A 26,326-nucleotide genomic window follows, 5' to 3' on the forward strand; every position below is an offset into this window, starting at 1 on the left:
CCCTCCCCTCTTGGTGTTACTGAGAGGCCAGAGGAAATAACAAAAGCAAAACATGTGTACTCCATGCCCTGAGAGAACAATGCAGAAAAGAACAGAGAGTAACTTCTAGACAAAATCACCTGATGGAAGTCAGTTGACAGCAAGGTGGAAGGAGAATAAATCTTTTTATAATTATTCAAAGCAAAAAAGAAATGAAATGAAAATGCTAAGAAAAGGGTGAGAGCCTCTTCCACCTCACTCAGAGTGAAAGCCAAGAACCCCCAGACTTGGTCCACTCCCCATCCCGTCTCTGACCCACTCTGGTGACTGACTTTGTCCCCTCCCCCATCCTTAACAGCCACACAGTCCCCTTCTGTTCCTAGAATAGATCTAGATGGCATATTCCTGCCTTAAGGCAACTATAAAAAATACATTTTTTAAATGATAAAACCATGACACTTGCACAAGTATAAAATGAACATGTGTCAAAGACAGCATTTAAGTCACTCATTCATGAGGGAACCTCAAGGTGCTAAAACCATTCTGAGGAACACCCAGGAGACATACACAAATGTAACCAGGAATCTAGGAATGCTGATCTCAATCTGTTAATAGAGGAATCCACCACCTCACAAAATCCTTTTGCTTCTCTATGGACTAGAATCATCTGCTTTGCTACCAGTTTTCTAGAACTTACAGAGTTGAAAAATAGGTGGAAGACCCTGATGGGCACAGTTCACTGCAGAATCAGATAACCAGTAAGGTGTGAACTCAGTAAAAGCCCAATTGTCTTCTTCTTTCTTGAATTTCCAAGTCTTTCACAAGCATTCCTGACAGGCCCTTTGCCCTGGCTGCTCTTTCTGTCAGGAACACTCCCCTCCTTGACATCACATGATGTGCTATTCTGTGGGTCTCACCTCTGCCTCTGGCCCTAGCTCTTGCTATGCTAACTCCTTCCCACCTCCCCTGCTGTTTTACTGGGAGCACCTTCAATTGGTGCATGCTCTCCCCTCGAAAATTCCATCTCTCTTTCTCTAAGGGACAGATATTTGGTCTGGTTTCATCATGGCTGCACCCTCAGTTCCTCCAACAGTGTGCAATAATAGTGAAGGAGCCTTCATCCAATATTGACTGGATGGATGAACAAATGAAAAACAAACATCACCAGAACCCAGGATGAGCAGAAGAGCCTATGATGGACCATTCGAATGATGATCTTAGAGATGTAAATATAGATTGGCTGGCTCCACTCACTTCTTGAAAACAGACTGCTTCTCCTCCTCTCCTTCTACCCACACACTATTTAGAAACATCCTCTCTCCAGATTAGGTCTGAATATTTGATAATGCAGATTCATCCTAACAGTACATTGCTAAAGCCTTCTTCTCTGAGTATGCAGCAGCAAAACTATCTTTGCTCACCTGAAGATTCCTACCACATACAAGAACTATTCCTGACAACCATTTAACAATGCCTTCAGCGCCCTCCCACCTCAAGGCTAACCATGACTGCATTATGGGTCTTTGAGCACCAGCAGGCCAACTTTATTCTGGTCCACAAATACCATGACATAGGCGATGTTAACAGTGACAACACTGAAAGTGAGTGATCCCATTCCACATGCAGACCTGTGTGTGGCACTCCCAGGAAATACTCAGTGGGCCTGAACTTTTGTTTAGCCCAGTTACCTTTGCAACCTGCCTGCCTACTCTGCTCTGGCTGAGGACACCCAGCTGGCCAGCGTCCTAAGACACTCTCCCTACCACTCACATTCTTGCTGTGTGTCCCAGAAAGCCAAGATTGGATCTACAATCATAGCAAGGTGAAAATGATTGAAATTTGAGCATATGGCCCATCTGTGCTATGGAAGGCCATATTGACAACCATCCTTTCCACACCCAAGGCCCCGACAGCTGTTTCCTCTGGAGATCTGCAACCCAGCTCAAGGCTCTGACTACCAAAGCACACTTGGTCCATGCAGGGAGCAGGATTTCCAGACATGCCATGAAACTGACATCTCTGGAAGCATCTCTGAGATGGTCTCTCAGAGGTCCCCAGTAGGAGTGGGCCCCAGCTGCCCACAATGCAACTTTTAATGACGTCCTTGATTGGTTTTCCTTCTTTGCTTGCCTTAGTAACCACCCACCCTACCCCCTACCCCAATAGTGCTTCTCGGTTATGACTACCCCCAAAAAAACACATGAATCTGTCTGGGCTTGACTTCTGGGGGAACCTAAGACTGTTGGCAAGGGAATAAATTGATTCCATTGGCACCTCATTGATTAGCACAATTAAGAATTCTTATAAAGCTATATTACAATGTACCCAGGATGCCCTGTACACATTGTCACTTCCAAGGTTCTGCTATCATCACAGGGTGACAGAAAAGTGTAAAGAAAAACATCAACCTATAGATGTGCAAATGCAGCTTTGCACAGTCTGTGAAATGGATGATTAGCACTCTTCACTGTTCTCAAATTTCGGAATCAACAAAACATCTTTAAATATGCTCATCAAACATGAAGCCAGAGGGGTTGAGGCAGTTGCCTGCTGTTGCATGGCATAGGGTGGCCTCCATGTCCCTAGGATTCAGACCTTCTGCAAGCTGACTGCTGATACTGGCAAGGCTTTCAATCCCATCCAAAAGAGGCCATTGTGACAAACCAGCCATAATTGCTACTCACTTTGAGCAATATTGTGTTCAGAAAAATCCTTGAGCTGATGGCTTCAAGTGAAGCAAAATAAAGCAACGAGAAACTACTGAAATCAGCACTGGGCAGAGCTTTTATTAACGCCCATCCTCTCCTCAGAGTCTGGCCAGCTGGCTGGGAACACATAACTGGTTCCCCATCCATCAAGAAAATTCAGCAACCTATTCCAGAAATGATGCAGAGATAGCTGTTTTGCAGTGACCCAGCCTCTTCAAAGCACAGAAAATGCATTATATCTCAAAAACCATTAGTAGCTCACACGTGGGCTCCAATATCAACCTGGAATACAGTGAGAAATAAGAGACGTGTTTGTGAGGCATCACTGGACTCAACGCTCCTTAAAAACCCTGGCTTTCAGAGTGATAGCATTTTAACCCCCTTCTTCAGTAAAAGCCCCTGTACCCTCATTTACACACTAATGAACCAACAAATGAGTCTCTGAGCAGAACATGGGATTCTGAGTGTCTGGCAGCTGGCAAGAAATATTAAGCTGGCATCTCTCAAAATCCCCAAGTACAGAATATCAGAAGGTCAGGATCTTACTAAAGACAAACCCATTTTTGCTAATTCCAATGTCAATTTTTGGACTCTTTCATACTTCAATGTTTTCTGGGTTGCCAATATGATTTGTTCCCTTTGCTTTATTTCTTCTCTGGCCATTCTTAGCAGCATCCTCTCAGCTCCTCCTCTTAATAATTCCTATATCCTCCCTCCACTTCATATGTTCATGAATACGTATTAAGTGCGCTATTAGGTCCCCTGAGAAAGAGCAGCCCTTAAGTGCTATAGGGTCACGAACCCCTTTCTGTTAGGTTGAAAGGATAAGGAAGGTGGGAATTCCTCACCCAGAGAGGAACTCTGATAAATATCCTGTCTGCAGAAGAGTCAGCATGTATCAATGAGGTGAGACAGTGGGGCTAGGGAATAGCAGGTTTAGAAAGGTGGGCCAGTCCATACATACCTGGGGGCCCATGCAGTACGTCTAGCCAGCAAAGGGAAGCTGTTGAATAGAGTCTAGGAATTATCCAACGATGTTTTAGTTTGGAAACAATCTCTCTTAGCCCACTAATCCTCTTACAGAATGAATTTAGTTGAGTGCTCCATTTAGCCAGTACTTTCAATATGCATGCCTAGTCTGTTCTTCCTGTTCTCCCCAAATTTTTAATCTGACCTTCACAATTTCATCATTTTCCTTCTTTAGCACGTGATAGCTAATCTCCCCCAGAGCTCACCTTTGCTTCAATCCTTTCCTGCATGGCCTAGAGAGATGGGACCAATTCCCCCCACCTTGACTCTGCACCTCTGCTTACTTTGCCCAACAGAATGGATGACAGACCATTCTGGGACTCCCATGCTCAGTCCCAAAGATGCCTGGCAGCCCCTACTTTCTTCCTCTTGTTTTCAACCACCAAATTGGGGGTACATATGCACCTGTGGAAAAGGACAGGGAAAGAAAACCCAAGTGGCACAACACTCGACCCCAGCTAAGCTTCCAGCCACTGCCAACATTCTCGCCAGCCAGCTTATTCCAGCAGTGTGACTGTGTTCCCTGGTATTCTAACTCCAGCTGACTACTCTTTGAAAATGTTTACATGGAATAGACAACCAGCCCAGCCACACGGGCCCAGTCAGTCCACAGCATCCTGAGAATAATAGGAGTTTTCTGTTTATTTAAGCCACTAAATTTGGGGTAGTTTGTTCTGTAGCAATAGATTATGGGTACCATGTCTAAGACAGGCTTAAATAATATTCTCTGTAAACGATTCATGTGAGCATGAAAGCCATACATTTAGCAGTTTACTTCAGAAAGAAGTCCTACATCCCACTGCTCAGAAAAATTAAAGCATAAGGCACGGCAGCCTCTATATGCTCCATCAGCAATTCTGGAAGACTCTGTCAACAGGAACGGAGCAGAAGATGAAAGAGAAAATTTGCTAAGTAGAGCTTAAAGGCAGATGTAAGAAAAACAGAATTCTGAGCAAGGCACAGAAAGAATATGGCATTATTCCTGAGGGCCTGTGTCATATGTCAGGCAGAAACTACTGTATCTTTGCTCCTTGAAATTCAATTATACAGAACATTTGAGCAACTCTTCCTTAGCCAGAATGGTTGAATCATCAAACTTTTTATATTTGGGAGTTAACAGTTTTACACACAGACATAAAAACCCATCTTTTATAGCCTTATTATAAAATCTATTATTGATTCCAGATGAAGAAAACTGAATTAGGAACTGTGAAACACATTCTTTCTTTTTCAACTGTTAAAATACCCTCTTAATACATATGCCATGACTAAATGTTTATCATTGCCAAGTACCACATTAAACATGCTACAAACACTCATAGAGATTTTCTTCCGAACTCTGTGAAGTTGGCATTTCCGTCACTGTGCAAAGGACAAATGGAATAATCGAAAGTTTTAAAGATGGCACATTTTATGGCTATAATTTACATCCTGATTTGTTCAACCTCAAAGCTTTGTTTATAAGCAGTCGGCCATAGTGCCTATTACTATCTGAATTGCTACCTCCAAAATTCGTATGTTGAATTCTAAACCCCAGTACCTCAAAATGTGACTTATATTTGTAGATAGGGCCTTTAAAGAGGTAATTAAAAACAATTGAGGTTGTTAGGGTAGTCACTGTCCAATCTGATTGATGTCGTTATAGGAAGAAAAGATTAGGACATAGACAAGCACAGAGGAAGGACCATGTGTAGACACAGGGAGAAGATGGACAGTTGTAAGCTGCAGAGAGTGGATCAGAAGAAACCAACTCTGATTGGGCATGGGTTGGGGGTAGCAGGGGGGCTATCAAGAGGTACCACGAAGGAGCCTTATGATAATGGTAAGTTCTGTATCACAATTGTGACTACACAAAGATACACATGATAAAATTTCATGGACTCCCCCCACCCAAATACACCACCCAAATAAATAACAAATGAAATCTGAACAAGCTCTGTGAATTGTGCCAATGTCAATTCTCTGGTTTTGGCATTGTGCTATACTAAAGTAAGACGCCAACATGGGTGAACGTGGGGTGTAGGGTGCACAGGGCCTCCCTGTACACATATTTGAAACTTACTATGAATCTATAGTTACTTTAAAATAGTTTTAAATTTTTTGTAAGAGAGTAATCCTGCCTACTCCTTGATCTTAGACTTCTGGTCTCTGGAACTGTGTGCAAACAAATGTCTGGTTTTTTTTAAGCCATCCAGTCTATGGTACTCTTGTTACAGGAGCCCTAGCAAACTCATACAGACCCTAAGAAAGAGATGACCCAAAGTTCAGCATAAAAGTTCACATGCTTCATCCCCTCAAAAAGGGACTATATACTTTGACATTGGACAGTTTTCAAAGCTCAGTTGTCCAAACTGTTTTTTCCTACCTCTAAAATATTAAATATATTTAAGTAGAGTACATAGAGATTATGGGTGTTTTTTAATGAGCATCTTTGTAGTCATCACTTAGGTGAAGAACATTGCCTAGCAGTATCCCAGAAAGTTCCCATTGCCTTTCCCATTACTGTCTTGAACTTTATTTAAGCAGTAGAAAATGCCAGCAACTGAGGAGATATTCTTCTAAAAACAGGTCCAATGATTCAAGGGAAATAAGACCCCCACAGCAAAAACAGAAAGAATTAAAAGTCCATAAGAAATAGAATTGTTCAGGCTTCTGGAAGGAGCAATATAGGATGAACCTATTAGCTGGCTCAAGGGGGCTCACTAAGTGACCATGGAGGACAGTGATAGATGGTCACACCATTCTCTGAATCCTAAAAAGTCCAGACTCCTTTCTCCCTCCAAATGGAACCAAAGAGGTCTGCCTCATTAGAAAATTTATTTTATCTTAAGATGGTCATCATGTATAAAATAGAAGGGATAGTCTAGATATCTTTATTTGGCTAAGCGGTTTAACAAATAATTTTACTACTCCTAGAAATTTTTCTTGCCTAGATTCTTGCTCTTTAGTCATCTGCTCTCCATAACAAACTGCCTTGACTTATTGACGAATCCTTTGTTTCTTGCCCTCAGGAGAAAAACTAGTAGAATATTATTATACTTTACTTATGTCAAGTGGGCAACATGGGCTGCTTGTTTCTCTGACCAGCTAAAGGCGAGAGTCTTTATTAACTTAGCCACCTTTGCAACAGAGCTCTCCCAATGCAAATGAAGATGACTCCGCCTGGGCATCCCATAGGCACATACCTTCTGCTGTTGATGGCAACCGCTGCCATTCAGAGAGCAAATGTACTCTTACACATGCATGCTTCATACCCAAATATGCAGAGAAAAGGTGTTATGCATCTATAATGCATGACCCCTAAGGTGACTTTGGACAACAAGTGGGAAAACCTGAACTTGCATGTAAACACAGAAAATACCAGCAGTGGGGGACAGAGCTGCTTCTCAAAGTCCTGGTCACTTGCAAAGCTTCATGAGGAGCAATGGTTCCAATTATAGATAGCATATCCAGCATTTCTATAAAATGTTCAAATATGCTTGATCGCCACATATATGCAAGCAAAAAATCACTTTTCCTTTTGTCCAGAGTTCTTACCTGTTATAGAGAAGAATGTCTGGTTTCCAAATCTGGCCATCTGGAAAACGAACAGTCTTCACGCCTGGATATTCTGACATATTCCATTGTAAATAGTGATCTGTCCAAGACTGGCACACAGACAATGACATTAGCAGCACTTTGCTTCCTGACCTACTTATATTTCTTGTAAGAGATTATTAGGTATATTCAAAGTGAAAAAGAGTTCCAGTCATTTATATTTACACAAACTGAGTTGCTGTCTATACAATATTAGGCAACTGGGAATTAAATAAATCCTTCCAAAATGATCATGAATAGCATAAAAATCACATTTAAGTTTCTGCTGTCACCATGACCACATTCAGATGGTAACATTAAAGCTAATTCCAACCCACTGCATGCCCTCGAGCCTTCTCTCCCACAGTGATGGGTTCCTTCTAGCCAAATGAATAACTCTTCTGCTTTTCAAGTTTTCATTCTAAGGACATTTTGAAAAAAAAAATAAATTTATTTATTTCAACTGGAATAAAAATCAGGTTGTGGAAATATACACCATTTATTTCCATGAAAACAGTACTGTGCAAATGCATGGGAGACTCTCAGAAATTCTAAGGGCATATTTTTAGATTTGGATTGCTTCAGTTACAACGACATGCTTCTAACACCAGGACCTACCAATGCAAACACTGAGCCTGGACAGTGGGACACTGTCAGGATAGAAGGACGCAGGTGAGGAATGTGAAAGTATTTGTAGATGCACAAACTCAGGTCCAGGACTTAATTTAGATTCCTGAGTGTCTACTGCACAAACAGAGGAAGGCTCTTGCCTGGGGTTCTCCATCCCAGGACCAGGTGCTAACCTGCCATTCCTATGGCCAAATTCTATTGGGACCATAGAGGTGGAACCCTAGCTCCCCACCAGTGTCATGAAACCAGCACTCTACCCACCATGGCATCTCAAGGATGGCAGGTGTGGACCCAGCAGATACTACAACTGTATCGTAATCAGGCCCCATTCTGTTTTCATTTCCCCTGGGACCACCCATGTTCTAGAAAAGACTTTCCAATATTTAGAAAGGTACGCTATACAACACCTCCAGCTGGAACCAAGGCAGATGTCCCATAATCAAACACTGTTATTTTTGCTCTGAAACTTACTTACATATTTACACTGAGAGATAAATAAATGCTTCAATTGCACATCAATTTCAATTTCATTTCAGACCAAATGAATTTGATGCAAGGTTACAAAAATATCAAGGGAAGAGGGAGAAATGAATTTTCAGAACTGTTGAAATTCAGGAATTATAGATGAGGCATGGTGGGTTTAGAACTATTGACACTGCCATCAGGGGCCCAAGGCCATGTCCCAGACATCTAACCAAACTCTGGGGAGGGCAGGTATATCTGCAAAGGTTATCTGAGAGTTGGAACAATCTGAAGTCAGACAGGAGAAGATACCAAGGTAAATAATATCATTTTACAGTCAGGGACCTCAGAGAATGAGAATATGTTAACAAATATCATTGGGAAGCCTCATCAGGGGTATTTAGGACTGAGAAATACCCTGCTATGGTCTCTAATTAGACAAGGGCTAATGGAGAGGGTATGGGAGGAGAACACTGAGGAAGGGCTGGTCTTGTTCAAGTTGTTTGTCAGGAACATCTGGGTGCCACCAAAGGTGTTTGCTGCAGTCTGATCTTTCTCAGGACCCTTGGCCCTGTGCTCCTCTTTATTTCTCTCCCTGCTCTGGGCACAAAGCTCTTCCATACCAATTTCTATGTTTTCTTTATATCTCACCCTGGGATGTATCTCTGGATTGGTCACTGATTATTATAAAGCCAATTATGGCAACTATTAGTAATGCTAATCAGGGCCCTAGGAATCCAGGAATTGCTCGGAAAGGTTAGCAGAAGTTATAGGCAAGCACAGGTGTGGGAAGCCACTCTGAGTGACCACACCTTCCAGTCTTGAATCACTAGGCTCTGACCAATCACTACATTTAGTGGTGACTTGGGCATTGTCCCAGTTCAGATAGCAAGGCAGGTCTTCGGGTATGGGCATCATCCATGGGAGGTGAGCTACACTCACCTATTCCTTTGTAATCCTACCCCTTGCCTCATTTGAATGGCTTCTTCCCAATAAAAGGGTTCAGCACATGTTCCTCTGTCTCTCTTTCCACAGACCCCTAAGGTCAGAGAAGCCGTCGCAGGACCCAAATACAAAGGTATCACTCTGTATGATTATTTCGTGCCAGCCCAGTTCACCTGGAGTGACCGTAAGTGTTTAGTCGTGGGATGCAACACAATGGACTCTTCCATGTGCTAAAACAATGGACAGAAGATGGAAGGAAGACAGGGAAAGAAACTGCTTGGTCAATCAAGCTTAGACCTATCTAAAGGCACCAGGCCAGGCTGCATGCTCCCTCCCCAACACTCCACACCTCCTCCTGCATGTGCACACCCAGCTGTGTATATCCCACAGGTTCCTTACCAGGTGGCAGCACAGCATCACATGCATGCCCATGTTCACCACAATCCAAGGAGGTCAGCATGATCAAGAGACTAAGTCTCAGAGTACTGTATCTTTGGAAGCAGTCACTGGGTCAGGACTCAATTGCGTTACATGATCTCAAGCAAAGTGATCTCTGCACTGTCTCAGAGCTGGTTCTTCTAAGTCAATCTGTATACCGACAAGACAGCCCCCACGAAAGCATGGACTGTATGCTGTCTCTAAAGGTGCTGACCAACTGCTCATGTTGCTCTCCCTTACTTCCAAAGCCAGTCTGGCCCACAGAAAGAAAGGAGGAGCTGCAGGGAGTTTTGGAATCAAACAGACCTGGTCCGTGCCAAGGTTCTGGTACAGTGTTGCTGTGTGAGCTTAAATAGGTGAATCACACTTTCTGAGTGGCAACTCATAGTGTGGCAAGAATGAAATAAGATGATGTGTGCAGCAGCAAGTAAAAATTCTAGTAGTCAAGTGATAAATGATAAAAAAAAAGACAGAAAGAGACTCCTCCATTATATAAAATCCTACAGGATGCTTGAACTATAATAACTGAGCTCTGGCCAAAGATGTAGAAGAATGAGGACCAACATAATGCTGGGAACTGCAGCAGGAACCTTCTGCTGCCTTCCATGGGTTTCCTATGAAAGGACATAGAATAAGGCCTGTAAACAGTCTAGTTTCAGATATATGTTGTTTATCCTCTCAAAACATTTGCTTCCAATTAGATGTTAGATCCCTAAGGGGCGAAGCACAGAGCAACATGTCTGTAGACAACCCTTGGCACCCTTTCCATGTGGTGGCACCTGGAAAGCAGCATCAATGAACCTAGAGATGGCAATACTCCCTGATCTTCCCATACAATAGAATATTCTATTCCTTCTCTCCCTCTGGGATTTCTTCTCATTGAGTCTTTAAGAGAAGAGGGTGTGGGATTATAAATGGGATATGCAGCAAACAAGGAGCTGTTGATCTAAAAGGCACAACAGGAATCTAGATTCTTCCATGATTCTGACACCTGGGCCCTATTAGACCTACCTTGAGGTCACAGGAGACTTTTTGGTGTGTGTGTGTGTGTGCATACAGACCAGCATGGAAATGGAGGGGGGGAGGGAAATTTTCTTTCCTTTAAAAAATATATCTTTTAGTAGAATAAGAAATATTTTGGTTTTCCCAATCCTTACAATTTCCTAGGTGCTAGGAGTCTTTTGTGATAGAGGTCCTCTGGACCACACCTGAGTTTATGCTAATGAAGTGATTTAGGTTTAGGCCTTAGGTAGCTTCATGATGGGGGCTGGTCACCAGAAAGACCAATCATATTATTAAAAGGTGGGAACTTTCAATTTCTTCTCATCCCAACTCCAGGAAGGGGTGGTGGGCTGGAGACTGGGTTATAAAACAAAATTGGGTTATAACAGCAAGGTTCAGAGGACTTCTGATTCAGAGCTATGGACACAGGGATGCATGGGGGATGGCGCACTCAGAGCGGTCCAAGCTCCTCACCCCTCCCCATCCTTTGCCCTATGTCTCTTCCATTTGTGTGTTCCTGAGATACATCCTTCAGAATAAACCAGTAAACTTAAATATTCACCCCAAAACTGTAAGCTGTTCTAGAAGAATGTTGAATCTAAAGTGATGGAGGGTTGTAGAAACACCTGAATGTACAGTCAGGCAGGTGGAAGTACGGGTGTCCTGGGCACCCCACTTGCAGCAAGTGTCTGAAGTGGAGGCAGTCTTGTGGGACTGAGCTCTCAAGCTTGTGGGTTCTGACGCTAATTCAAGGTAGATAGTGTCAGAACTAAATTAAATTGTTCAACATCCAGTTGGTTGTTGCTGTTGAAAAAGATACCACATATTTGGAGTCAGAAAACACCATCCAATCATATTTTTGACAACCCTTCCAATCGACTACTTTGATCGCAAAGAAGGAAAGTGAGCCTCTTTCTATCTCTTGCCTCTGAAACTGCTTTCCCAGTGAGATATAATGATTTAATCACCCCACCCCAATCCTCTGCATGCAATCAAGGTCCTAAGCAGGTCACTGGCTGGCTAAACTATGACCCTGATGTGCTGCGTTTCGATGTGTTAGAGAAAATAAATGCAAAAAATAAAAAGGTAAACATTTTAGAAATAATTTGGTTTACAATCTAACATTCTATGATTGAATGCAATTAGTACCATAATTAGAATTAGGAGGTTAAAAATAGAGAATAAACAAAAGAAGGCTGGGAAATCTAAAGAGAAGAATGAGCAAGATATCAAAAGAAGACAGAGTTTAATGGCTCATATGTCTCTTTAGATACTGAAATGGCTGCTGTCATTTCTTCTCATACATTAAATCAGATTAGGTCTGTTAGACCTCCCAAAGTGATAAAACAGCTACAGAGACCACATACCAACTGCTTCCTCCTAGGAATATGAAGAAGTAAAAAGAGAGATCAGCAACTTCATATTCCTAAGGTTATCCGAATAATCTGAAATTCAGAAAAAAAATCAAGGACAACTGGGAGAAAGGATAATAAAATCAACAAACTTTAGGTAAAAGAGAATTTAATTATTTTTTTATTCTTCTGCCTCTTCCATTTTGCATGTATAGGAAAACTATCATTTGCAGTAAACTAACCTAGAGTTTAAATACCCTAGAGAAAAAGTTATGTGGATTCAGATTTTCAGAACAGGAATTCAGCAACATAAAACTGTGGAAAATAAAAATCCATGGCTCAGAGCCTTTTCCTTGAATCTGTTTACCTCCTGCCCACATTACTACTTTTCCAGGTACTCTGCCCTTTCTGCCTTCAATATCTAGCTTTGGTTCCTGTACATGTCCACTACTCAGGCTGGGTTACGCCAGGCTGATCACTCATGATGAAACCCAAGAACAAGGACCATTTAGAAATGGTCTTGGGGAAGCTTCCAAGCTTGCCCTTGGTTGAGGATCTCTTGCCCAAATCTCCCAAGTCCATGGTGTGACACATAAGAGCACCAGGGCTTCTAGACTGAAGCACCAAGCAGGAGCCGGGGACACAGAGGCACAGGATTGAATCTTGGAACTGTTAAGAGTTGTTTTAAACCCAAGATTCTTGGGATGCCCTAAAAATTTAGTTGGAGTACTTTCACAGTTTCTGCATCACCATTCCAAATTAATGTCATTATTCAGCTTTATAAGTGCACTTGCCATAAGGGAATTGGCTTTCAATATGGCAGGCACCTGAAAAGAAGTATCAATTAATAATGAAATGCTAGTGCTCCCAGATCTTCCTATTTAGAGGAGTTTGGGACTTTACCTGTATCCCATTACTATAAAACAGGATTGTTCCCACCTGTGACTTCTTCCATCCTTCCATCAGTCTGTCCCCTGCAATATCTCTAAGAAACCACTTGGTCTTGGTATGTCAAGCTTTTCTACTTTCTTCTGACTTTAAAAAAATTAATTGGCATATAACTGCACATACTTATGGAGTGGAGTGTGATAATTCAACACATGTATACAATGTGTAATGATTAAATCAGAGTAATTAGCATTTCCATATCCTCAAACATTTATCATCTCTTAGTGGTTAACCTTTCCTTAAATGTGTTAATTACACAGCCTGATTGTAAATGGCTGAGAGTGGAAACTGTCTTACATTTTTAGGTGCCCTCACATGGCCTCATTCAGTATCTTCCACATATTAGGTGCTCCCAAAGGTAAGTTGAATAGGTAAAGGAGATTTTTTTTAAATGAAGGTACAGATGGTTCTGCAAATGCAAGTATTAATTAGAAATAAGCTGGGCTTCAAAGAAATTTAAGATCTCTGGTGACATCCTCCAAAGCAAAGATTTTATTTATGGAGCACCTGAACTCAATACAGTAAGTAATAATCCAGTTATATTTTTTCCTGAAAACCAATACACTTTAAAATATTGCCCTATCATATACTCTGCTGAAAACCAATGACTTAGAGCTAAGATAGGTGGGCACCAGAGAGAGAGCTGTCCATGGCACTTATTTTGTAAGAAAAACATCAGTAACAGCTCTGTTCCTTAGAGGGCACAGGGAAAGTATCTGCATCATCTCCCAAGTTGCCAGAGCTTTACCTTATATTGAAGTGTCCCAATGTTATGCAGGTGTTGGCTTTATGTTGTATTGTAATATCTTAGGCCATTCTGGCAAGGCAGTGGGCTAGGAGCTAGGGGTCATAACAGTGAACAAATCTAGCTAGAGCCCTGCTCTCCTGGTGCACACATGCTAGTGGAGGCAAGGCAAGGAACTTGGAGGTTAGGAACAAACACAAGTGAATACAAAATATGTATGATGGTAAGAAGTGCTTTGGAAGAAAAATTGAAGCAATGTAAAGGGAATATAGTGGGGGCTGGTATGTAGATAGGTGGTAGAGCACTAGCCTAGCATGTGAAGGTCCTGGGGTTCAACCCCTAGCGCTGCAAAAGAGTGGGGACAGAGTAGGCTGGAAGTAGCAGGGAGTGTTTGGGGCAATACACAGGAGCTCAGGGAAGACATACTGAAACAGTTGTTTAGGAAGAGACCAATAAGAAGTAAACAAGCAAATCAACTGGTTCTTAAGAACCTTCCAGGCAGAGAGAGCAGTAAATGCAAAGGCCTGGAGGTGGACATGTATTTGGATAACGTATGCATTACTTACATCAAAAGGGCAGGAAACACTGCTAGGAAAGAAGACAGAGAAGATGGGAAAGGAAGGATGGTCTAAGCAGGGAGCGATCAAAGGTGACTTCAAGGCACTTTAGCTCTTAATTTCCACAGGGAGGCAGGACACCCTGGAGAGATGAGCCTGAGAGGCATGTGACTAATACTTCCTTGTATCTTAAAGGATCACACAGGCTGCTATGTTGAGAACAGACATCATTAGAGGAGGCAAGCACTGCACAGAAGACTGGCCTGGAGACTCCACAATACGGGAGATGAGACAAGATGCCAGTTTAGACCAGATGTGAAGTGGTTAGATCTTGGATCTGTTTAAAATGTTAAGATGTCAGAATTTGCTAATGAAACAGATGTGAGATCTGAAAGACAAGAGTTAAAGGTGACACTGAGGTTTTTGCATTGTGCAGATGGATAATGGGACAGCCATCTACCCAGACAAGGATGACTGTGGAAAGAGGCATGAATGTGAATGAAGAGAAAGGTAGTGGGGACAACTGTTAAAGGGATGCTCTCAGCAGGTGCCAGAGGATGGGACATGTCCACTGGAGGCAGGGCTAGCCTTCCAGGGTGGAACAAATCATGCATCCCAGGGAAAAGGAGGGAAGCTAGAATAGGTGGGCACAAGAAAAGGGATGGGATGTACCTACTGAAGCATACTGCTTTAAATGCTGCAGGAGAAAACTCCCAAAGACTCCACCCTACTCATTATGGGCAGGTTCTGCAAGAGGTCTCATGCATAGCTTAGTGCACCTCTGGGACACTTAGCAAATGGATTTAAGCAGATCTGTTTTCTCTCTCTCAGCTCTGCATGGCATTCCCACAGACTCACCTGGGAATACCATAGGCCCTCACTTTTATTTCTCCTCCCCACTCCACTTTACAAAGAAAGGCATTCTTCACTTAACTCATCTTGGGAGACTGAACTAAGAACTAACAAAGATTCGCCTGCAGTTGTCTCTGTGTATGAATTACCTTAAAAAACTGAGTGACAAATAATTTAAAAGGTGAGGGGGTAATCCTTTTATTTTTTGCTTTCAATAAAAATGAAGAAAAAACTAATTAAGTTGCCAACTGATGCATTTGATGGAAACAATGTTATTTTGGGCATAAAATCTGGAAGAAGTTCAAAGAATTGAATAATATTTTTTAACAAAAAGTCTTTCATTACCAACTCAAGATGTTGCTGCATCTATTAACAAAATAAGTTAAAGAACTGATGATGACAACTGTATTGTTCTGTTCTCTTGTGTCTAGAAATAACAGAATCACCTGTGGATACATAAATTAATTTAAAACAAACCCCCATCTTGACACAGACATGAATTTCCAATATAAAAAGTATTGAATATTATGTATTAAAATTTATACCAATAAAAATGTGCCAATAATAATAGCAATATTAAGTCAAATCTGAAGAACTTTTTAAACACTTATGGTCTGAAGGAATAATTTATATGTAAACATTTACATTTAAGAAAAAATGAGTTATAGTGATTAATAAAAGTCTTTCAAATACAAAATTATTTTGCATTATTTATAAAACCCTGCATGAAAAGCATAACAGAAATGCAGATGCAAGGAGAAAAAGAGGATATGTAAAACATTAAACAGCAAAAGAAGGGTTTGCTTATATTGTTTTTTAAGGGAATGATATGGACACAGAGTTAATTATTATTATTATTATGGTATTAAGATTCCATGTGAAATAAAGACTAACAGTTTTATGTTTGAATTTCAATATTTACAACTTGATGGCATGATATCACCTGTAATTAATTGAATTTAGATTAGCATCATAGATATCAAGTTAAAAATCCAGGAATAGAAAACAAATTGAGTATCCCTTATCCAAAATACTTGGGAACTATTTCAGATTTTGAAGTTTTTTTGAATTTTGGTATATTTGTGTAGATTTTGCTGGTTGAAGATCTCTAACTGAAAAAATCTAAAAACTTGAAGTCCGAAATCTGAAAGAGTTTGAATGTCATGTTCAAAATGTTTCAGATTTCAGAGCATTTCAGACTATGGATTTTAGATTAGGGATGCTCAACCTATATAGTCTTTAGAGGTTTTTGCAGAAGTCACTACAGCATGAAATGTGAAGACTTATAGCACAGAAAGTCTCAGACTGAGTCAAACATGCATCTCTTGAGGGTACAGAAGACAGGCAGGTGCTGCAGAGCACTAGGGAGTGGCTACAGCACAGGTTGGGACCATCTAAATGCTGCCCTGCATCTTATTATTTTTCTTGCCTGAAGTGGTTTTGAAATGTCCCCAGATCACCCAGTAGTACAATAGAAGCATGCATCAAGCCCTGCTGTTTTTCAGTATTGAATATTCAATGCCAACCTAAAGGACTCTCTAAGCCAGAAATTTATAGTCTGCAGCATGACACCTCCAGCATTCGTTGCTGGCAGGTGTAGAGTCAGGGGTGACAGCCTGGGCTTTTCCTCACAGAACCTCTGCCTTCCCTGCTGATCAAGCACATGCATCCCAGAAGCATGAATAGGCAGACACAGAAGCAAGGATGCCACTGTCTTAACTTACCATTTGCAGCCAAATATTGGTGGTTAAAACTTGGTTCTTCTCATCCTAAAAAAGAAAAAAAAAGAAAGAAAGAAAGAAGAAAAAAGAAAAAAAAGCAGCATAAATACAGCTTATGTACTTTACAAAAGAAGGAATGATACAATTATTCATGTAGAAATTTGACTATTGGGATCATTGTTGTATGTGCAAATTAGAATGCACCAAGCACTTCCAAATCTATGCCAGCAGCATTTCCCCAGAGTTAAGCTTTTCTATTCATTCTGAAGTAATACACATTTATTATAGAGCACTTACAAAGGATGGCAGAGTATAAAGAAGGAAATTAAAATTGGGCAGCCCTACCATCCAGAAATGATGTCTGCTAAGGACTTTGCTATTTATCTTATTTATAATTTACATACTTTAAAAATTGGGTGCAAATTTTAATTTTTAAAGGCAGTTTTATTGCTAGAATTTATGTACTTTTAAACAAATATTCAATGCTTCCCTCCCAAAAAAGCATGGCCCCATGTCAAGCAGCCCCACCCTATGTTGAGAATGCTGTAGCCTATAGCTCTGCCTCATCCCTGTGGGTCTGGGTCTTCTAATATTCTCTACCTGACCAGTCAACATGTCAGGCCCCTGCCATACATCTGCAAAATAAATCCTACGCAACTGAGTAAACTAAGGGTTAGGAAAGTGAGGCAACTTTACAAAAAATACACTCACACTGGGATATGTCTGACTCCAGGACCCGTTTTTCTGCATTTCCAAGATACCTTTCTGAATAGGGATCCAGCAAGGCATCAAGTTTGTACATCAGCCACTGAGCCCAGCACAGTGTATCAACGTTGTTCAAACACCAAGCATCTACTACAGTTTGGATCATAAGTATTCCTCAAAGGCCTGGAGCTTTGGAAGGGTCTAGAGCTTTTAAGAGGCGGGGATCTAGGGACTGGGGTTGTGGCTCAGAGGTAGAGAGTTTGCCTAGCATATGTGAGGCACTGGGTTCGATTCTCAGCGCCACGTAAACAAATTAAATTTAAAAAATAAAGTTATTGTGTCCATCTACAACTAAAAAAAAATTTTTTTTAACGAGATGGGGCCTAGTAGGCAGTCTTTAGGTCATTAGGGGATTGCTCTTGAAGGGGGCAGACAGTGGGACTCCAGCCCCTTCCTCTTCCTCTCTTTCAATTCCTGGCAGATCGTGAGCAGGTCTGCTCTGCCACATGCTCCTGCCACAATGAGCTGTCTTGCTACAGTCCTAAAGGAAGAGGCCAACCAATCACAGACAGAAACTTCCAAAACCATGGACCAAAATAAACCTCCTCTTTTTGTAGGCTGATTACTTCAAGTATTATTACAGTGATGGAAAGTGATCTAGCATACCATGTAAAGAAGAGTCTAGTCAAACTTGCCCTTTACAACTGGGATGCAAGCAGTACTTTATCACTGGCCAAGTCCAGCAGGGTCTAGCAAAAAACAATTCACAAAGAGGCAACTGAGCAACTTTTATACAATAGTTATACTAGAATGTTGTTGTTTTAGTATTGAATCCTCTCAACTTCAACCTAAAGGATTCCGTATATTAGCAACTAATACCCTCTCCAGGGAAAGTATTTATTAATGTTAGCGTGAAGACTTGCCTGGAAGCTGAGACCTCAAGTTCCTGTAATCGGAATTACTTGTTCTGGTTCACTAATGGGAAGTCACCAAAAACAGGCCCAATGATTGTAAGCATCTAGCATCTGCATCTGCCAGGGTGTAGTCCGCAGGCAGGGATGCAAATGAGAACTGAATGCTGCTTCTTATTAAAATAAAAATGTGGTATACAGGTAAGAAGTTGGGAGGGACACTCTGACATATCCATGCCCCTGTGCCCTGCTGCTCACCTGCTGAGTACCTTTGAGGGTGAGATGGGTGGGGTTGGGCAGATACCACAGAGAGGATACTGCTCCCGGTGGACTATATCTCAGAGGGTTCCCAGGACAGGGGATATGCTTAGGAGAAATTGACAGTTCTGTAACAGAGGAAAGACATTTCCTTTTCCAAAACAACACAAGCCAATATATTTTCATGGTAAAAAGTTGTTGAGCTAACAGTTCTCCGTATTCCACACCAAGAGCCGTATGTTGAAACTGTACATGTGCTCAGTTCCAGTTCTGTCTCCTATTCCTTAAGCTCTTCAGGACATGAATCTGCTGCCTCAACTTATTAAGCAGCTGTTGTTTTTAATGGACTTAGAATTAGCAAGGTTCCACATTTAGGTGCCTTTTCTTCTTTTAATTGCATTTGTGTCTTCCTCTCCTGAGAGAAAGGCTTCTGCGGTTTGGGAGCTCAATTACTACCAATCTAATTAAAAGGCTTTTTTCTTTCCAGCATTCAAACGGAAACCTCATTAGAGTGACACTGGATTTCTGTGCTGTGTGGCAGCATGGGACCAAAGTATAGCATTTCAATCTGTAATCAACAACAAGCAGCAGCCAGCCACCACCTGACAGCACAGCAATGCCAAGAGGGGCCCTCTGCTGAGGCTCCAAAGGAAGCCCATTGTAGTCGGAGGGCTCCACTCTCCAAATGCATCTCCTTCCTCCCCTCACTGGCTCAGGGCCGCACCCACAGGGTGACAAGGTCTCACACTTTCTCCTACCTGCAATATGCTGACTCATGCATACACACATATGTGCATACTCACATTTGTCCTCTGCTCACCTCCACATGGGGCTTTCTGAACACAAATATAATCAGTTCATCCTCTTTCAACTTCACTGAACAAAGAATCAAGTCAAAAATCCCTTACTCAGTGCACAAGCCTTTTCTCTGTGGTCCAGCCAAGTTTTCCTTCATTCATTCGTTTGCTCATTCATTCATTCAACAAATGTTATGAAGCACTTCCTGTTTCAGGCAATATGCTGGCCTGATATGTAATGTGGTAATTGAACATTGTTCCTGAGCTCCTGGAAGATAAAATGGGGGAGCTTGCCAAGGCTCTATTCAGGTGGAAAACAACATCCCACAGGTACCCCAGGGCTGGTAATTAGCAAGCAATGCAGTTTCTGTGTCTTAGCCTGTTTAGGATGTTTTAAAAAACAATATAAACTGAGAGGCTTATAAACAACAGGAATTTATTTATCAGTTTGGAGAATGGAAGTCTGACATCAAGGTGCTGGTATAATTGAATTCTGCTGTCTGGTGAGGGCCTGCTTCATGGTTCATAAGTGGTGGTCTTCTGCCTGTGTCTTTACATGGTGAAAGGGGTGAAATCGGCTTTCTGGAGTCTCTTTTATAAGGGGACTAGTCCAATCTGGGAGGGAGCCATTCTCAGGACTGAATTACTTCCCAAGGACCCCACCCCCAATATCATCTTGTGGCTTAGGATTTCAACATATGAATGGGGAGGGCACAAATATTCAGACCATAGCACTCTTAAAATTGTTTTCAGTAATTCCAGATCAACCATCTGGCTATTACTGCCCTGTCCACACTGAGTAGGACAGCAATGAAAAATTAGAGACCATGTGGGCCAAAGGATCTCTGGGTCTAATCTCAGTTACCCAGCCAGTAGGCACTTGTAGTCTTTGGGCTTCAATCTTCTCTCCTTGGAAATGAGAATATTAACAGCTGCTTTATGTGCCTCCTATAGCCAGTGGTATTAAGGGTAGCACCACTCAATCCATGAAATGTCACTCAGCATTAGCAGCTGTCCCTGTGCAGCTGCTTGCCCATGGATCTCCCTGAAGAACATGCTCCTGCCTGCCTTGAGGACTCAGGAGAAGCCTATCATGGAAGCAAAGAAGGTCAGTGTGGCACCGTACCCCAGAGTCAAGTGGCCTGACTCTCCTCACTCTTTTTTAGTTTGAGCACTTCACTGAAGAGCACACTTTGATTTATATGAACACACTGTTTAAAAAAAATCAATATTTCTGAATAATTGTGTATCTTATTTAAGTACAACTGTTCTGATGATGTGTAATGTGCTATCTTGCATTCTTATAGCAGGTATTCTCTTGGAAGTTAAGGAAAGAATTATTCAACATTATTTCACTGCTTTCTTTGCTTTTGAGTAGATGCTGAGGAAAACAAAACAAAACAAAATACGTAACATTAGATCTAACCATGTCTAAATTCTTGCTTGCAGGGAAGACCACTGGATGATATAAATTCACATTTTTGTAGCACTGTATAGTTTATAACAAGGATGGCTTCTTTTATCCAATTTAATCTTTACACCAACCATATTTTATCCTAGTTTTACAGAATAATAAACTGAGAGTCTATGATTTTTTTCTGTGTCAGCAACATATTAAGTCTGACAAAAGACTGATAGAGTAAGAAATAAACTCCTACAAATCAATAAGAATAAAGGCAGACAATCCAACAGAAAAAAATGGGCAAAAGATGAACAAGCACTTTACTAAACAGAATTTCTATGATAACCTGAACAGGGCATGGCTAACCATTAAACAGAGTTTTTATTCTTGTAAATGTCATACATACATGGACACGCATGTGCACAATGTGTAACTCACTTTGGCCTAGTGGCATCTCAGCAAAGCTGGAAATATTGTTTTTTCTCATTTAATCATGAGAATTACTAATTTTATTTGCCTCTGTTCTGTTTGAATGCTTTGTTGTAAGCATATATTACCTTTATAATCGAAGGGAAAAGGGAACGCTTAAATAATCAATTGTGGAACAAAACAAAATAAACTCCTGGCTTTTATATTCAAAAGTAAAAGCTGAGATCCAACCTCTTATTCTTCTAGCTGGATGATTGTGTTCTGAACCACGATTTCATCCTGACACTTATGCCATAACCATGGGCACTTTGATTATGATAATGGAAAAAAAGTTTTCTTTGGTATTTGTTCAGAGCAGAAGCTCTCAAAGCACAGGCTGGGAACCTCTGGGTTTCTGAGATGAGGGCAGAACGGTTGTTTTTGATCAGTGACTCAAAACTTTTCTCATTGGGACTCGGGATGTAGTTCTGTGGTGGAGGGCATGCTTAGCATGCATGAGGCCTAGGTTTGATCCAGAACACAAAAAGAGAAAGACAGAAATAAAGGGAAAGAAAGAAATTCAGAGAAAGAAAGAAAAAAAGGAAGGAAGGAAGGAAGGAAGGAAGGAAGGAAGGAAGGAAGGAAGGAAGGAAGGAAAGTTTTCTCATAGGAAATTATTTCCTTCTTTCTCCCTCCTTCCTCATGAGCACTGCTTGGAGTTCTGCACGGCCAACAGAACACAGTAGATCAGCAGTAAAAGCAAATAAGAAAGTCTAGCTACCTTTTATTAAGTAAGGCATTAAGGAGATTTGCAAACTAATAAAACAATTTCCTCTTCATGTAAATGTGTTATGTTGGGAAAATATAGTGTCTTTTTCATAAAATACTTTTCCTGTTAGCATGAGTTTATTGTCTTTTTAAATGGATAAACTTCAAAAAGTTTTCTTAGTTTTAATTTCTGACTTGATAAATATTGATAGATGTATACAAAATTTGGGGCATTCTCAATAACCTTTAAGAAAGTAAAGGAGTCCTGAAACCTAGAAGTTTCAGAGTCACTGGCATAGATATTGGCATTCCTGACACCCTGGTTCTTAAGAGAACCTGGCCCTGGCAGAGTACAGATCACATCTCCCTCCCTGCACTTACTTTGAGGCTACTCAGGGTATGTGTCTTAGAGTGCAATGTAAAAAGTCTAGATATCACAGTCAGATCTGGGCTTTGCCACTCTCTGACTGGATGGACCTGGGGAGGCCCCTGAGCTTTTCCAAAATTCAATTTCCTTATTTAACCTCACTGAGGCAGAGACTGCAATCCTTTGGAAACTTCTGCCTCCAGAATGATTTTAATTTTTTAATTCTATTTTTAACTATCAAAGTTAATTCTGCATAGCTCCAGAAAAACTCTTTTTGGGAACAATGCAAACAAAAGGCTTAAGGGATTTTTAGAAATCAGACCCAAGTATAACACAGGTTTTCTTCCCTCCCACTCCCAACTTATCAGTGTGTAATTCCTTACTGACATAATCCCAAAACAGACACATAAAAACAAACTGAAGAACTGGCCAATTAGGCTGAATGACTCCTCTGGGAAGAATAAATGCCAGATAAATTGGGGCAGGTGTGTCTCTGAGGTTAGGTCCTTGATCCCAGCAATACCAACTGATTTTTCCTTCCCCTGTGAATCCCAATGTTCAATGCCAAATTGAAGGAAAAAGATGTATCGCTAAGACATGCCAGCTGCCTGTGCGTGCAGGGATAGGAAGGCTCTCCTAGGGAATTGTCCCCTTACCTAGCATCCATTTAGATCCTGTAGAGTGAACCCCATTTCCAGAGAGCTGCCCACCCTTCTCAGGAAATGAGGAAGAGTTAAAAGCAGATACTTTTAACTGCTACTAAGAGCTTCCTTCTGAAGAGGAAGGGCTCCCTTGCCTCCTCCACAGGTTCCAAATCTGGAGGAATGAAGCCTGGGAGAGGATCCAGAGAGCAGAAACTAACAGTGATGGAAACACCTCTCCAGTTAGCAAAGCTAGAGAGCAGAGGTGACAGGAAGACAACAACAGAGTGGAGGCAAGACACAGAGGGGAGAATCAGCTCCAGGCACATGGTGGGGACCATGAATCAAGCTTCATCTGAAGTAGCCCTGGATAAAAACAATCAACTCCTCTCTGTGCTTAAGCCATCATCTGGACTAGATCAGTTTGCAGGTATCTCCAGCACCATCTACAACAAACATGGCACCCATAACAAGTTCTATCTGACAGGACTGAAAGCAAACAACTGCACAGAGTCACACCTCCCACAAAGGCTTTAGGGACAGATTTGGGTAGCTCAGTATCAGGCTCTTCCAACAAATTCTGTTAGAAACCTAATTATGATATGTCCCATCAAAGAACTGACTAGAGACATAGTGATCCCAACAAAGGTCCTAGTGTGAAACCAGAAGAAAATGGGCTCAAAGGACAGATGGGAAGGGACAAGATACATGAACAGAAGTTAGAAGCAGGACTCATTTGTCTAATATTTTTTTTAATTTATTATGACTGACACATAAAATTATACATGTTCATGGGATATCACGTGATATTTCAATACATGTATACATGGTGCAGTTTAAATCAGGTGAAACATTTCTATGTCCCTCATTTACCATTTCTTTATGGCAAAAACATCAAAAACATTTCTTCCGGCTGAGCATTGTGGCCCAAGCCTGTAATCCCAAATGGCTCAGAAGGCTAAGGCAGGAGGATCACAAGTCCAAATCAAGACTCAGCAGCTTAGTGAGGCCCTAAGAAACTCAGTGGGACCCTGTCTCTAAATAAAATATATAAAAGGGCTGGGGATGTGGCTTAGTGGTAAAATGCACCTGGGTTCAATCCCTGGTATCAAAAACAAAAACAAAACAACAACAATAACAAAAACAAACAAACAAACAAACAAAAATTTTTCCAAATTTTTAAAATGTACAGTGCATTATTAGTATCCATAGTCACCCCACCCCACCCAAACTGCTTGCTCCTAATTACAACTTAGTACTCACTGACCAATATTTCTGCATCCTTCCTCCTCCCGGCTGGAAATAGGATTTAGAAGTGGTAACTTTTTCTGATGTTTTTTAATGGTTTTATTGGTACATTATAATTATGAATAGTGAGGCCCACTGTGATATATATGTACATGCACATAATATAATTTGAACAACCTCATTTCCCAGTACATCCTCTTTCCCTAATCTCCTTCCTTCCCCTCATCCCCTTCCTTTACTCTATTGGTCCACACCACCACCACTTTTTATTTTATTAGGCCATTGTAATGACACATAAAAGTCAGATTCATTGTGGTGTACATGAACATAGTATAATTTGGTGTGTTTTACTTGAACATTTCTAATAATTTTTAAAATAATATAGATTCACTGGTTTAATAAACTAAGAAAAAATAAATAAGGATTCCAAATAAGGAAATAAGAACATGTAAAATAATTTACTCCTATTATAACACTGAAAACAAAAATTAATGAAGAAACACACAAGGCATGAGAAAATTTTTTTTAAAAACTGGAATGACTGCTAATGATCATGGTATGATTATGAATAAAAAATGAAGAATTAAATAAGTGTATTTGTAAATAAATATCATTTAAAAGGAAGCAAACAGGCATGCAGCAGGCACAACAATATACCATGTATAGCCTGGAAAAACCCAGACAAGATAGGCATGCTTCTTAGGAGTTCTTTGTCCTATGTCATTTAATAAACTTTGGTTCAAATTAAACATAATTTCAAAAAGAGATGATAACAAAATGACAGTGGAATGTGAAGGAAGACTGCAGAGTTAAATAAACTGAGAAACCAAATGACATTATTACATAGTTAATAAATCAGAAACAGAAAGAAACAAAACAGACACAGTTAGAAATTGATTTACTGGCAAGAAGGCAAGGCATGAGGTAATCGCAATTTGTGCAGAGGACTATCACAAATAGATTATGTTAATGAGACAAAAGGCTGGAGATGGAGGTAAAACAAAGATGACACAACTAGAGTGGGTGGAGAGCACACAAGTTAAGTCCTCTGGGATGAACACACAAAACAGTAGACTCCTTCACCTGAATACTGCTCTATTAACAGAACTGCAAATACTGGATGAAATCAAATGACTTTTAAAATGCAAATCGAAGCTCACAAGAAAGCAACAGAAAACCTCAAAAACAAGATTCAAGGGGAAATCAAAATAAACATAAGTGCACGAGATGACTAAGGCAGAGCTGCAGAGGCAGGGAGAGCTGTGGCCAAGCATATTCAGAGCAAGTTTGGCCAGTACCTACTGTCCTGAGGTCAAGGCTGACTGCACAGGTAGAGGTAAGGTGAGGGCAACAGCCCCCACCCAGGCAGCAGGGGGATACTGAAACGCCCTCTGGTAGAACAACAAAGAAGTTTGTATGTTTCCATCTGGGCTAAAAGCAGAGAAACAGAGATGGACAATAATCCTGAAAATGTATGGTTTTTCTTCTGATGGAGAATTCAAACATAAATAATATATAATACATGAGAACTATGCAAGTCATGGAAGTAGCATAAATCTTGCTCCAGATGAGTAAAACCTAAGGCAACCAGAATGTAATAACAAATAAGCAAACCAAATGAGATTTTAAAAAATTGCCCAGAAAACTATAATTGTGATTATGTGCTCCTGCTGTTAAATATAAGTGAAAATTTCCCTACGAACGAGAAACAAACCAAGTGAGCAGAGTAAACTCCCAAAAATTCAAACGAGAAATGTAGGTGAAATTTCTTCATAAGCGAGAGACAGAAAATGAATAAGCAGAAGTAAATCTCCATAAACCCAGGCAAGGGAAATATGAGAGGGTAACAATGAATAAGTATGATTAACATTAAAGAT

At 40.8% G+C, this 26,326-nt stretch overlaps 1 protein-coding gene across 2 annotated transcripts in view; it reads right to left on the minus strand.

The window, feature by feature from the left end:
- Positions 1-26,326, minus strand: part of LOC124089314 (neuronal acetylcholine receptor subunit alpha-7) — a 108,247-nt gene that overhangs the window by 43,426 nt on the left and 38,495 nt on the right. Inside the window, exons 3-4 of one of the 2 annotated variants that reach the window (XM_058576617.1) lie at positions 16,948-16,992; positions 7,254-7,363 (exon numbers count right to left, since the gene is read on the minus strand). In XM_058576617.1, the coding sequence (XP_058432600.1) occupies positions 7,254-7,363; positions 16,948-16,992 (155 nt within the window). The remainder of the gene's footprint in view (positions 1-7,253; positions 7,364-16,947; positions 16,993-26,326) is intronic. The other variant, XM_058576624.1, reaches the window with a different exon arrangement.

The sequence above is a fragment of the Marmota monax genome, unplaced genomic scaffold (assembly GCF_021218885.2).
Source record: "Marmota monax isolate L192 unplaced genomic scaffold, Marmota_monax_Labrador192_F-V1.1 WCK01_AAM20220418_F8-fsc00005, whole genome shotgun sequence".
Classification (NCBI taxonomy): domain Eukaryota; kingdom Metazoa; phylum Chordata; class Mammalia; order Rodentia; family Sciuridae; genus Marmota; species Marmota monax.